Source organism: Panthera leo, chromosome A3, assembly GCF_018350215.1.
Source record: "Panthera leo isolate Ple1 chromosome A3, P.leo_Ple1_pat1.1, whole genome shotgun sequence".
Taxonomy (NCBI): domain Eukaryota; kingdom Metazoa; phylum Chordata; class Mammalia; order Carnivora; family Felidae; genus Panthera; species Panthera leo.
The window spans coordinates 44,867,086-44,882,472 of NC_056681.1; the positions used below are offsets into that span (position 1 = coordinate 44,867,086).

General features: G+C 38.7%; 1 protein-coding gene across 9 annotated transcripts in view; it reads left to right on the forward strand.

The window, feature by feature from the left end:
* The window catches only part of CFAP61 (cilia and flagella associated protein 61), a 280,149-nt gene that overhangs the window by 54,156 nt on the left and 210,606 nt on the right, over window positions 1-15,387 (forward strand). For all 9 annotated transcript variants that reach the window (XR_006200589.1, XR_006200588.1, XM_042931740.1 and 6 more), the window contains one exon: window positions 1,625-1,784. Coding sequence is in view for 7 of the 9 variants with exons in the window: in XM_042931740.1 (XP_042787674.1) it covers window positions 1,625-1,784 (160 nt within the window). In the remaining 2 variants the exon portion in view is untranslated. The remainder of the gene's footprint in view (window positions 1-1,624; window positions 1,785-15,387) is intronic.

Here is a 15,387-nt window from a genome sequence, read left to right on the forward strand (position 1 = left end):
CCTCTCTCTCTGCCCCTCCCCTACTCGTGCTGTCTCTCTCTCAAAAAATGAATAAACATTTTAAAAAATTTTGTAAAAAGGAGATAACTTGTTTTCTCGACTCATAACACTTCGAATACCAAATATGTAGGGTTTTGCTTACACCAACCAATTTTTCATCTCCCTAGATACTGAGTGGGTGTCCTATAATTCAATTCTGACATTATGTGGAGTTGGTGTGGACCTCACGGGGTAAGGTCTCAGGCCCGCAAGACTGCCTCCACTTCAGATGCCAGTCACAAGTCCTGGGGTGTCACCTGGACTTCTAACTGTCTGGCTATTAATTAGCGGTTCCCACACCCCCTTCCTTGGGGTCAGTAATTTGCTAGAATGGCTCAAAGAACTCAGGGAAAGACTTTACTTACTATTTCCAGTTTGTTATAAAGGATACAGCTCAGGAACAGCCAGATGGAAGAGACGCATACAGCAAGGTGCAGGGGAAAGAGCCCTGAGTTTCTATGTCATCTCTGAGCATGTCAACTCCCAGCACTTCTATGTGTTCACCAGCCCAGAAACTCCTGATTCCCACTGTGTAGGGGTTTTTATGGCGGTTCCCTTAATGATTGATTATATATACCATTGGCCATTGGTGACTGAACTCAATCTGGAGCCACTCTCCCCTCTCCAGAGGTCAGAGGGTGGGGCTGAAAGTTCCAACCCTCTAATCAGTCACATACTTGTTTTTTCTGACAATCAGCTCCTGGTCTCCAGGAGTCACCTCATTAGCATAAACAGGTATTACTGAAAGGAGCTTATTAGGAAAAACAAAAGACCCTTCTCTCAGGAAATTACAAGTGTTTTAGGGGCTTTGTACCAGGAACCAGGGATGAAGACCAAATATGTATTTCTTGTTACATCACATTGTCACACTTATCTTCCCATCTGTATACTCCTTATCAGAGGCCTAAAATCATGAGACCAAGGTTAAGAACTAGTTATCTGTTAGGATGCTAGGAGGTGATGTATTTGCAAATCAGACCCACACGGTGAACCAGTGTTGCAAGTTTACCTCACTTAAACATCCCCACCAAACCTCTGGCCTTGAGTCTCCTCCCCATGAGACCATCGAGCCAAATAAATGAATAAATTCAAGAAAATCAAAGTTCCAGTCTGATAAAGAGTAGGTGACCATGAACATCTCTAAATCAAGGGTCAATTGGATGGACACTGGAACAATGGCTAATCTTACCAAGACTGTGCATTGTGGAGGGGAAGAAAGTGGACAGGAAGGCTGGGCTTGCAGTGGCATAATAAAAAGGATATGGGGCAGGTTGGGGGCACTCCCTAGGCAAAGAGGGTACATGTTCTTTCCCTCAAGAACTCTAGCAACTTCCTGAAGTTACGTATCCATTCTACGATTGTCCACAGTGGTCATTCATTGGATGTTTTTTTGGAGCACGTTGTGGGGGCCATGCATTGTTCTAGACACTAGAGCTTCTAAAGAAAGATACTTCTCGCTTCCTTAAATATTTCAAAGTGCCTGCCAAGTTACCAACTGTCCCGATGTGCTGTGGGCTCATGGCAGTTTCATGATGAGAATTCATTTGCAGTCTGATAGAGTAATGAGATGTTTTGGATGTTTCAGGTGGAAGGTGTAGCTGTCGGGTTCATGAGTGTGTGCTCAAGAGTGAACATGCAGCTTCTGCATGAGTGCTTTGACTTGGGGCCCTTCCATGGACTCTGCGTTCCACATCCTGATGATGTTCTGCAACCACCTCCAGAGCTAAGCACTAAAGGAAGTGAAGGTACAGTGGCTATCACAGTAACAGGTCAGGAATTAAATCCATGCCTTCTACACAACTGTGCCTTTTGATGAGTGATGGGACTAGATGGCTTCTTTGATATCTCCTTTTCCAGTCCCCTTTAAGGTATGGTTCCCATGGTTAATGAAATCCAGTGCACATATCTGTGAGCACAGATGGTCGGAAGTGCACAGGTATAGTTTGACATGATGGCCCTATAGCTTAAGGTTCCCTAAATTCAGAATGTTCGTTGTGAAATAATTGGTAGTATTTCAGCATTTTACACACACACACACACACACACACACACACACACACACACCAAAATATAATGTTTTTTTCAAGTCAATAACTTGAGAAGTTCCATATGCTTTTAAGTTTTAATCCCACCCATCAGTGCTTTTGTGTTTGTGTCTTTGACAAACTATTATATATTATGGGTCTATTGCAAGTAGTCATTTTTAACTTGCTTAAATTATTTCTAGCCATATGATTTAATTTTTTTAACGTTTATTTATTTTTGAGACAGAGAGAAACAGAGCATGAGTGGGGGAGGGGCAGAGAGAGAGACACAAAATCTGAAGCAGGCTCCAGGCTCTGAGCTATCAGCACAGAGCCCGGCGTGGGGCTCGAACTCACAGATCGCGAGATCGTGACATGAGCCAAAGTCAGACGCTTAACCGACTGGGCCACTTGGGCGCCCCGAGCCATATGATTTAAAATGATTTTAAAATATTGTTGTATCAAGTTCTTCACGAAGTAAAGTTAAATAATCTCAGACTTTGGTATTTTGATGAGGTCTTGCTGCATCTTTGGGTATCTTTGCAGGTAAAGTGTTTCCATTCTTAGATAGATGCAGAGTATGTTAATTCATTTCTCTAAGCCTGGGTTTCTTCCTTTGTAAAATAGGAATAATATTAATACTTGCCACATAGGTGAGTTGTGAAGTTTCACTGAGATTACTCATGTCAAGGGCTTTACTCTGTCTTGAGCAGACTCTGCTCAGTAAATGTTGACCATCATTGTTAGTGATAGTTATTTCTTTGCAACTGGACTTTCACCTACTTGAGTCTTCCAAGATTAAAATCAGGGCATTTTGAATTGCTCTGCTTTGTCATGTCTGAAAGATGATACTAAGATTGTTTAAAAATAGGAAGAAGAACACACTGGGTGGTGGCAAAGGACTTGTCAGTGTACAACAATGGCAGTTGTCTCTCTGGCTGATCTTTTGCCCTTGATGGGAAACCAAGCACATGGATGTATGGAGCTTATCTGAATGTTCACACTCATTACAGAGAACTTACAGAGCCACAGATGGAGAGGTGTTTCCTCTTTGTACTGACAACAACACTCTTCCCAAAAGAAAGATTTGAGGCCATTATTTTTTAATAGTGAAGGCTGGCTTGCCTGTGCTTCTCAGCAAAGAGATACTGGAGTGTTCTGATGAACTTTGCTGCATGAGACAATGCTGAACCATAAGTTGTCTTTCACTTTCAAGTGCATAAATTCTTCTCAAAGGCAGCATTAAATAGGCTTTATAGCTCGATTTTTTCATTTATAAAATGTAGATATAAATAGTATCTAACCTAAAAAGTTGTTGGGAGGATTAAATGTTAGAATCTACATTATGTGCTTAGCTCAGTGCCAAGCAGAGTAAATCCTCAAAAAAATTTGTTGTTTTTATGTATGCCTGTGACTATTATTGTTATAAAAAACAAGTTAAAAAGATAAAGTCCTTTCCAGTGTTTTCCTGAATAGCCCTGAGGCTACCGATATTCTATACATAGAATGAATGAAAAATTCTTATTTTAGAAACTTTATGGGGAGAACAGAATTTAAAATTTAGGCTGAACCCCAGACTTTATTTTTTTAAATATTTATTTATTTTTGACAGAGAGAGAGAGAGAGAGAGAGAGAGAGAGAGAGAGAGAGAAAAAAAGCGTGAGTGGGGGAGGGGCAGAGAGAGAGGGAGACACAGAATCTAAAGCAGACTCCAGGGTCTGAGCTGTCAGCACAGAGCTGGATGCAGGGTTTGACCCCACAAACCGCAAAATCATGACCTCTGCTGAAGTCAGACGCTTAACCGACTGAGCCACCCAGGTGCCCCAAACCCTGGACTTTAAAACATACACCATAAAGCCCACAGAGAGATGGAAGCTAAAGGAAGTCCTACTCCTCTCTACCACCTTTAATATTTTTACTTAAATTTATTTATCTAAAAGAAATAGGAAAACTTCTCTTGTTATCTTCTGCACCTTGTTTATTTTTGAAAATCCAGCTTTATGTTCACTGATACAAAGATGATTATGAAATTGTCATCAGGGAGCATTATTATAGGCTTCCAAATAACTCAGGGATGGATTCACAAATCATCAGCAGCTTATTATATGTAAGAAAAGAGTCATCAACACATTTTGCTGCCATCATCCTTCAACAACAACAAAGAATGAGGCTCCAGAGAAAATTCTAAATGTGCTATGATCTATACTGTTCATTGTTTCTCTGATGAAAGTCTCAACTTAAAAGAAATATAATTTCTCTAAAATATGAACTAAAATTCTTGTTTCAAATGAGCACACATCATTGTGCCTTATATGTTGTATTTTGTTTAGTACTTTTTACTTTTCAAAGGATTGTCAAATATATTATCTCATTTTATCCCCATAACTTGACATAGGAGACTAGGACGGGTGACAATGTTTCCTTTTTATACCTGTCCAAGCTCATGCAAGGTTGTAAAGCTCATCAGGGGCAGATGGACCCAGAACCCAGCCCTAGCGCACTCTCCTTGGCAAGGTGTCTTTTTGTCTTGGATGGCTTTGACTGTAAACTCCAATGGTGTGTCTATGACACTGGATACATGATCAGTTTTCTTCACTTTAACACATTATGTAATGAGTTATCACTTTAATGAGTTCTCAGTGGCCCATCCATTTACCTCAGGGGTGTGTGTGTGTGTGTGTGTGTGTGTGCGTGCATGTGTGTGTGATTATGCTCTGGACAACTTCCATGTGCTGCAGTCTTCACCTGTGTGTCTGTAGGATTTGCCAGAACTGTCGGAGGCCACTCTGCCCCATGCAAGAGGCAAGCTGGAAGTGCCAGGAAATTAGCACTCCTGGAGCAGCTTCTGCTTCCCTGTCTTACATCCCTACCCCCTGTACCTCTTTTCTCATTCAACTTCCAAGTAAATAATTATACTGGAATCCTTGACTCAAGGTCTGCGTCTGAGGGAGTCCACACCAGGACGCTGCTTGTCTAGTCTTTTCCCACCAGCTGTGGAAACATTTATTTTTATACAACTGCCAGGAGTCGGGGTATAAATACCCCAGTTCTCTCATTTCTCAGGTGGGATAACTCTGAGACGTTAGTTTTATACTGTTTCCCAGAGTTGTTCCATGGGATTCAGTTCCAGCATTCCACAGTGGTAATCTGTGTAATGACATGTGTTTACTAACTGCCTTTTCTTCCCTTTCTCTCTTCCTTACCACCCTACTGGTGCTTCCTGTCATCACTTCCCCAAATAAAGCACTTGTTCTCAAATCCTTGACCCAAGGTCTACTCTTTCCCCACCAGCTGTGAAACTTGCAGTATCACACCAACCTCAACCCTTCTCAGCAGATTAATGTCAAGTCTCAACATTCTTAAGTTAGTATAGTGGCCCTCCCTGTTTAGAGGCTTACATACATTATAATCAGCCTCCCAGTCCTTACTTCAGTGGTATCACAAGTTTCTGTTGGTTCTGAAAAGTTTAACCATGCACATTCAATTTGCATTTTACTTGAATAGCTTGTATATGTGTCCATTTCTCAGCTGCTCATTTTGCTTGCATAACCTATTACATGTACTTGTAAATTTTGGTTTTTATGTACTAAACCTTGGGACTAAACTGGGACCATAGGAACAAAGTCTAAGGATGCAGATTTTCTCCCAATATGAGGAAACTCTAGTAAAAGTTTGTTTGTTTACTGAAAATCGTAGTTTAGGAGTAGCAAGCTCCCCCAATATTGGACGAATTCATAAAGAAACAGTCATAGGTGTTTACAAAAAGGTTTTCTTCTTGTGTGAGAAACTGTACTAAATGAAATTTAAGATTCCCCCCAAATGCTAATAAGACTCTCTGAAAGCTTAGTGAACATGCATTAGGACATTGTATATGCCTGATAGCTTACATGTATTTTCTTTCAGTAACAATAAAATGGCTCAAAACAATATTATTTTCCAGTTGGCCCCACCACTGGCCCTGCCCAGCATTTGAAAATCAAGCTGTGTCTTTTATTCACTGCATCGTTACAGTAAAAACTTTGGATCAGAATTGAGGTGGCAGTCTTCTTGGTGACGCATAAAGCAAAATAGGGCACAGCCTGCATTTCCACAGCTGTATTGGCATTGCCACATTTACTAGTTAAAATTTAAAAAAAATAAATAAATAAGCAGAAGGCCAAACTTTTGTTTGTCATGTAGGCTGGTGTGACCTGGGGAGCAGGAGTCTCTGTTTTGAAAGAACCCTTATGAGAGACGCCCGGCTGGCTCAAGTGGAAGAGCATGTGACTCTTGATCTCAGTGTTGTTAAGTTTGAGCTCCACCTTGGGTGTATAGATTGCTTTTAAAAAATGAAATTTTGAAAAAAAATGAAAGAACCCTTGCGAGGTTCAGATCTGTGAATCTCATTATGCACCCAGGGCCCACTGGACCAAATCTCTGTGGAACTGATATGCTCTTGGCAGGGAGAAACTTAGTTGTATATAGCAGATTTGTGGCCTTTCAAAAGAATAATCTGTGTAGCCCCTTGTAACCAAACCACCCAGCAAGAGTGTTGCCTACTTTATATTTAAAAGGTCCTTCAAAATATGATTTTCATAACATCTGCATATAAAACATAGCAATGTTGTCTTAAGTTTTTTGTTGTTGCTATTAAGTAGGCTCCATGCCTAGCATAGAGCTCAGTGCTGAGCTTGAACTCATGACTCTGAGATCAAGAGTCAGATGCTTAGCTGACTAAGCCACCCAGGCACCTCACCTTTTAAATGTTTTAAAAATATTTAGGAAATGTTAGGAAATGTTTCTTTATGTCTTTTAAAAAATATTTTTTAATTAATTTATTTATTTTGAGAGAGAGCATGCACGTGTGCACACAAGTGGGGGAAGGGCAGAGAGAAGGGGATACAGAATCCCAAGCAGGCTCTGGGCCATCAGTGCACAGCCTGATGCTGGGCTTGAACTCAGAAACCATGAGATCATGACCTGAGCCGAGATCAAGAATTGAACACTTAGCTGACTGTACCACTCAGGCATCCCTGTTTCTTTATGTCTTATTTAAATTTCTTTTCATTAGACTTACCTGAGATTCTCTCTATAGGAGGAGGAAATACCTGAAACCAGTTTCCAGTTCCAAAGCTAAGAAACAATGGCTAAATCAAATCTTCATGGTGTATCAAATAGCTTTTTAGCTTGTCTTCCTAATGTTCTATTTCATATGCTTGGGTTGCCTTCTATTTTACTTTATTTTTCTTTTAACATGGATTCCAAAAATGGATGAAACACTTATGTTTACAGCATAGCAGTATTCCTGCCAAAATATTTGCATTATATATTTCAGAACAGTATTTAAACACCCAATACATTCTGTAGTTATTTAGTGACCCACTAGGACTGTATTAGTTTGCTGGGGCTGTCCTAACAAAGTACCATAGACTGGGGATCTTAAACATTAGAAATTAATTTTCTCACAGTTCTGGAAACTAGAAGTCCAACCAAGATCAAGACGTAGGCAAGGTTAGTTTCTTCTATGACCTGTCTCCTTGGCTTGTAGATGCTGTGTCTTTTCCCCATGTCTCTACATGTTCATCCCTTTGTCCCTGTTTGTGTCCCAATTTTCTTATAAGGACTCCAGTCATGTTGGATTAGGGCCCACCTATAGGACCTCATTTTACTTTAACTATCTCTTTAAAGACACTATCTTCAAATATAGTCACATTCTGAGGTACTGGGGGTGAATACTTCAGTATATGAAATTTGTGGGGACACAATTCAGCCATAACACTTAGGGTCCTATGTTAATAGTTCCCTGGAGCCAAGTCTATAAGGCCAAGTCCCTGGCCAAGACTATAAGCTATGGCAATAATGCAGATAATGGCAGCAAAGTCTGTTCTACTTGATGCTCATACAAAGCTTGATATACCAGTTCATATTTATCACAACTGACTTTTGTCTTTTTGTAACCACTTAATATGTGTTTGATATATGAAGGTAACAAAATTACATTTTTTCAAAGCTTTAGACACTCTTACCAACTTTGGTTTTCTACAGTTAACCATGTGAGTTCTGATGCTTTGATAGAGATGTTGATAATACAGATATATAATAGCAGACTTATGCCCAGCTCATGTGATTATCTCCAAGGTTGACAGCATATACTCTTACAGGGGTTCTTAAGGTGGAGCCCCTGGACTGGTAACACACCAGGAAGAAGATGATCCAAACTTGAAGCCCAGTTTTATTGTCAGGAACACTGACTTAAAAGTCTTGCTTGGCTAGCCTTTTGATTACAGCTGACCCTTGAATGACATGGTGGTTAGGGGCTCTGTCTGCTCCTCCAGGGAAAACTTTTGATTCTCCAGAAATGTAGCCATAATACCTTACTGTTGACCAGAAGCCTTTCCAATCACATAAACAGTCAATAAACACATAGTTTGTATGTTGTGTGTATTATATACCACATTCTTACAATAAAGTAAGCAGGAGAAAACGAAGTATTAAAATCGTAAGGAAGAGGGGCACCAGGTGGCTCAATCATTTGAGTGTCCTACTTTGGCTCATATCAGATCTCGCAGTTCGTGAGTTCAAGCCCCGCATCGGACTCTGTGCTGTCAACTCAGAGCCTAGAGCCTGCTTCAGATTCTGTGTCTCCCTCTCTCTCTGCCCCTTCCCTGCTTACACTACAATTGTCTTTCTCTCTTTCAAAAATAAATAAACATTAAAATAAATAAATAAATGTAAGGAAGAGAAAATATATTTATAAGCACTGTGCAGTATAATATATATATATATATGAACCACGTATACATAGACCCATGTGATTCAAACCCCTGTTGTTCAAGGGTCAACTGTACTTAACAAAATCTGTTGCTGATTTTTCATCTTAATTCAAATACTGGTTTCTGTGTCCTTTTGAATGCCTTTAGAAACAGCAGCAACAAATGATGGCACCCAGTTAAGAATGTTATTTTGCAGAGAGCAAGATGACTGGGCACTGCATTCATACCCTCCTCTTCAGCACTGGGAAGGACTTGTATTATGACTGGCATGCTCACCGCCAGTCAGATTCATTTCATGATGGTGGAAATGCAAACACATTTTCATATAGGGCCTTGCGGTCTTTGAAAGAAAAGTGGCTTTATTTATGTTCGTTATGATCATTATGTGCTGGGATTATTTTCTCAGTAGGTGATGTCTGTTTTGCCCATATTTATGATGCAGGGGAGAAGGCATTTAATGAATTTCAAGAGTGTATTTGACTGTAAAACACATCTCTGTTAGTATATTCACATGTAAATAGCCCTTTTATTTGTTCTCTTTGGTGACCTTTTTTCTTTCGGGGGTAGATCACAGTTTGTTGTTGTTTGCCATTTCCAAATGGGAGGATGAATGATAATAATGAAAGATTATGCAAAAAATCCACGTTTAAAATAATGTTGATATGCCACTTGTGTTGCAGGATAATTATAGTAATTTGGCTATTACACTATATGGAGTCAGGAGTTAGTTGCTAGAAAACACGGTGATAGGGGTGATTCAGGGGATTTTCATCCCAACAGGCTGTTTGATCCTGCTGACTTTTCTCTTGAAAATCAATTGCTTGCGGTGAATACTCTGAATTCCCCCTTGATTAAATTGGCTGCCGGTGGGCTGCACCCATTGCACTGGGGTCACTGTGAGTTCTGTGTCTGTTTACACAGGGTTTTTGACGACTCTTAAAGTATCATGGACCAAATTTAATCTGAGCAAAGCAACTAAGGAAGCAATTACTAAAAATCACAGTCTTTGCCCATGACAACAAACAAAGGAAAGTGTACTAATTCTAAACCCAATGCGAAGACAGTTATTTTGCTACTGGTTTGCAAGCCTTTTCTCCACCGCATATTGCTGTGGCTTTGCTGTTTTCAGTCTTCAGGAATACATAGCTAGCTTAGTGGAAAACCTGAAACAGTCCTTCTGGAAGCTGACTCCCACTTGAGGTTTATCTTTGACCATGTTCCATTTCCCCCTCAAAGATAGTAGTAAATTCAGATTTTCTATTTCTTTTGAATCAACTTTAGGAGATTAGATTTTTCTAGAAAAGCATCATTTCATATACAAAGATTTAAAAATTATTGGAATACAGTTGTATATATATATATATATATATATATATATATTCAGTGTGTATGTACATATGTATATACACACATACATATATACTATTAAAAATGATTAAAGAAGACAAAGTTTATTTGACACTTCATGAAGTGGATTGTCCCCTTTTGGAGAACTGTAAAATAGGGCAGAAGCTTTTATAGAATAAACAGTAAAGAACAAGGAAAAGAAAAACAAAATAGATCTGATGGGCTGGGGCCACACAGTTAGCCTTGTTTGGGGCAAGAAGGCCCCACAGTTGGTTTGGCTTTTGGGGACTGATTGACTGCATATACTGCCTCTGTGGTCAAGTGGAACACTTAACAGGAACATGAAGGTTATATAAGTTTCAGTTAGCTAGCTGATGGGGCACCTCAGGCAGGAGCAATTCCATCTTGGGCCTAGAAAATTTTATATGTATATGTGTGTGTGTGTGTATAGACATATACTTATATAATATTCTATATTATATATAATAATTATTATTAAATTATAAATAACTTATTTATATTTACTTGGTTTTGTTTCTATAATACATCTAACTCTATGTGGAAAAAGACTTCTTTTTCTTATTGAGTGCTTATTTCATTCTTGAAATATTTTAGAGAAAAGAAAAACATCACAAAACTATGCAAAAAGTATTATTTATAGTAAATATGAGAAAATATTCAGCTTCCCTAAAACTGAAAGGCACGTTAAAACTCAAGATCTGTTTCTCCCCCTTTTTGTGTACTTAGTTATAGGTATGTATTGTAATTAAGATGCTTCGTCCTGGGCAAGGACCTTGGTAACTAGCACTATGAGTTTCTGACAGACATGAAGGTTAGCTGATACAATACAGTGTAGAAATGGTTTCTATTCTTTGATTTCAGCTGTAGCAAGTCTGAAGAAATAACCCTAAATCTGTAAGGAGATACGTATTCAATACTATTCACTAAGCTTAATCATAATACTAAAAATGAACACATAAAATGATATATAAATCAATAAATTTTAAAAAAAAACCCAAATCTCCCACAAGAGAGGGATGGCTAAACTTGTGGCTATCCATGGGATGCCTGTGCAGCAACATTTTAAAAGGTTACAAAGAGTGAAGAGAAGTGGTTATGATATAATTTATTGTGAAAAAAATCAATGCAAAACGAATAGAACTGTGAGTAAAACTACCTAAGAGACATGTGCTATGAAGAGCACTGGGAGGTAATGAATTAAAACAACGGAATTAATGGAGTCACAGAAGTAACACTAGGGCAATGCTTTTATTTCCCCCCTCTATTTTTTAAAATGGAAAAACAATCTTAAATTTACATAGAAGTTGCAGGTACTTTTTTTCTTCCTGAACTATCTGAAAATAAGATGCTGATGTCCTGTGGAGCCACTTGTGAATACTTTAGTGTGTGTTTCCTACAGAGGGACACTCTCCTTTACAAACCTAAACATACATCAGTATCAAAGAATTCCTTGAATATGTTACCTCCAACTAATCCACAGGTCATGAACCTCATTCAGGTTTCTTCATCTGTCCCAGTAATACCCTTTACAATGGAAAGATCCAGTCCAGAATGACGAACTGCATTTAGTTGCCCTGTTATCTTTCATTTTAGGACAGTTCCTCCGTCTTTCCTTGAATACGATGTCTAAACATTTTTGAAGGTGATAGGCCCATGCTTCTGTAGTTTTTCCTTGAATTTATGTTTGTCTGATGTCTCCTCCCAATGAGATTCAAGTTCTGCACTCTTGGCAGGACTATCAGAGAAGGGACTGGGTTCTCATTGCATCCATTCTGGTATTACACACTTTCAGTCTGTCCCATTACTGATGATGTGTGGTCACTTTGATCACTTGATTAAAGTGACTCTTGTAGGTAAAAAATTAAAATTATTTTAGCTTATTCCAGTCAGTGCAGAGATCTATAATAATTTCTCCATTCCTGACCTTTATATTGATTCTGTCCTGATTCTTGGAATCTACAGCTTCACTGATGCTATTTTAACCCCCTCATAGAGTTTTAGCTTCACTCTACCCAGCTCTACACAGCTTCCCAGCAGGCATCTGCCATTGCTGCAGATGTCTCCTTGGGTAGATAATGCTCCGGGTTTCCCAGTGAGTCGGTCCTGTGCACTGTCTGTCTTTAGCCTCCAGTAATGGCTACTATGTGGTCCATTGCAGGGAAATTGTTACTGACTCTGCTTGTAACCAAACTAGACTTCACCCTGGTGGGCACTACTGTCACCTCTAACTAGGACACTTGAGATCTACATGGACCCAGCTTCCACGTGCCCAGTCTGGAGCTTCACCTGTAATTTCTTCTCTACTGTACCTGGTTATAGTTCCTTCTTCCCCTTTGCTTTTTTGCCCTCTCTTAAAAAAAAAAAAAAAGAATCTTGGGGCACCTGGGTGGCTCAGTCCATTAAGCATCTGACTCTTGGTTTCAGCTAAGATCATGATCTCACAGTTAGGGGGATCAAGCCCCATGTCATGCTCTGCACTGACAGCATGGAGACTGATTGGAATTCTGTTTCCCTCTCTCTCTGCCCCTCCCCTACTTGCACGTGTGTGCTCTCTCTCTCTCTCTCAAATAAAGTTAAAAAAATTAGCTTCTTTTGTTTGATTGATCTTTTCAAAGAGCTAGCTCTTAGATTTATCTACCAAGTCTGTGGCCTTCTTTTTGAATTTATTTCAAAAAATTTATTTGCTTTTATTTCTATGACCTTTTTCTTAAAAATTTTTGGATTTGTTTTGATGTTCCTATTCTAGTTGCTTGATTAATTTATTTATTTTTCTTGTTTGATATAAAAAGTATTTGTTGAGAAGAAAAACTTTTTCTCTACCAACTGAAGTTTGAGTGGTCAGGGACCTGCAAATTTATTGACAATTGACAGGTTGACCGGAGAAAAGTTTATTTTGCATGCAGAAATGCTCTATAGCCAGATATATCGAATAGCCAGATATAAAGATGTGTATACCAATTTAACAGTGGGGAAAGGGTTAGGGTTTCAATGGGAAAATATGGAAGGTTCTACTGGTTTTTTAATGCTAATCAGATTGTACCATTGAACTAGCCATTGATAGAATCATACTGCAACATGTAGGCTTTGTAATTGAAGTCAATGAAAGAGTCATTGATGGTGATAATATCCACTTTGCCAGAGTTGAAAAGAGCTCTGGCAACCAGGTACCCAAAATGGCTGAGAAATCTGTTTTCTCTAATCTTCACCACTGTGTCTTAGGAGTGCTGCTGGCATTGCAGAAAAAGATGCATCTTTTTGACTTGGGAGAAGTAGAGAGCCTCTTTGCTAGAATTTTATAAGAAAGTTAGACCTTTAAATGCTTCTTGAGGCTAGAATGCCAAGCCAAGAAGTCACCACCATGTTTCAGTTGAAGTACCTATAGATTTGGGTGAATTTCTTTCTTCCTGAAGAATATCCAAAATATCTTTTCTTACTCACCTGTAATGCTGGAAACTTTATAATCCAGGTGCCAAATACCTAAGAGGGCTTTATAAGCATTAGCTCTGTAAAATCAACCTTATTTCCTTAAAACTGTCTAGTTGTATTTGATTCTATACATGTCATTCTTAAATATGACATTTCAGTCAAAGCCTTGGTCATATAACCAATGTTTCCAATTATGTCTTGTTTACAAAGAGGAAAGATTCTTATTGAACCTTTGAAAATAACTATATTGCCATGAAAATTAGAATATTCAATAAGTTAACAAATTCTAGAGGGATGAGGGAGGGAGAAAAAGATAAATGTTTTCAAAGGTATAATCTACTAAATTTTGTAAGTTAAAAATAGCTTAAGAAGGAAAAATAAAGGGGCACCTGGGTGGCTCAGTCAAGTAAGCATGCAACTCTTGATTTCACCTCAGGTGATGGTCTCACCTGATCAAGGTAAGATCGAGCCCCACATCGGGCTCTGCGCTGAGCATGGAGCCTGCTTGGGATTCTCTCTCTCCCTGTCTCTCTCTGCCTTTCTCTCTCTCTCCTCTCTCTCTCTCTCTCTCTCTCTCTCTCAAAATAAATAAATAAACATTTTAAAAACAGAAGCAAAAATAAAGTGGTTCCTTAAATCCAGGAGCAATATTTTAAACAAATGATGTAATTATCCTTCATTAATTCATTTAGTACCATGTAATTAATTTTTGTTCTGCTTGATCTTGGATTAGCAGTTTCATGAACCCATCAGTTTGCCCATTGGAGATTTGTGACTCCTTGTTCAGTCCACTGGTATGGTGTCAATGTTACTTTGTCAATGCTACCAGAAGCCTAAGCTCTAGGGTCCCTTGCATAGTCCCTTTTCCATGGGTCTTTGACACAGTTTCTCTTGTTGAAGACACACGTTCTGGCTTGTAGCTGAATGCAAGAAGAGCTTCCATGGAAGCATCAGGGCAACCAATTCCTGTCTGTGGAGGGCAAAAGACTTAACTGGCTGTGGCTGAAGATCTTATGAGCGTTTGTTATGAAATTAATACAGTTGACAAGGAAATGTTGTTGTTTCTGTGGCACACTGCATTTGCAAGTAATAACTGGAATGTTGATAACATTATATTATTGTTGTGTCTAATATCAGGCAAAGCAGTACCAGGACACATATGGACAGTGAGGACATTGACACATTTCTAGGACCTTCATATAATCCCTGAAATATTTGTATTAATAACATTCACCCACACAAATATAACCTAGGGAAAGTTAAACATCTCTTCTTATTTGACAGTTCTTCTTATGCAGTTCAATGTATTTAATGAATTTTAGATATCTCTCATTTTACAAGGAAAAGAACAAATCCTTAGAGATTTTCCAGGGACCCCCTGGGAAGTCAGTTAAGGATCACGATTTTACTTAGGATTTTATTTTGGGAAGGCAAAATACCAAAAGTTGTCAAATATCTTAAAAGGTTTGAACATCTGATTTTAATAGGATCACAGATTACTCTGAAAAAATACTTAACTATCTATTTAATCAAAGTAACCATAAAGAACTCAGAAGTTAAACTACAGGAAGTAACATAGTCATAACAAACAAACAAACAAATAAACAAACTTACCTTAAAACATTTTGAAACCAGTTTCTCTGTGGGGCACCTGGCTGGCTCAGTCCCTGGAGCTTTGCACTCTTGATCTCAGTGTTGTGGGTTTAAGCCCTACATTGAGTACAGAGATTACTTAAAAAATTCTTTAAAAAAAAAATTAAAAACATAGCTTATCTGAT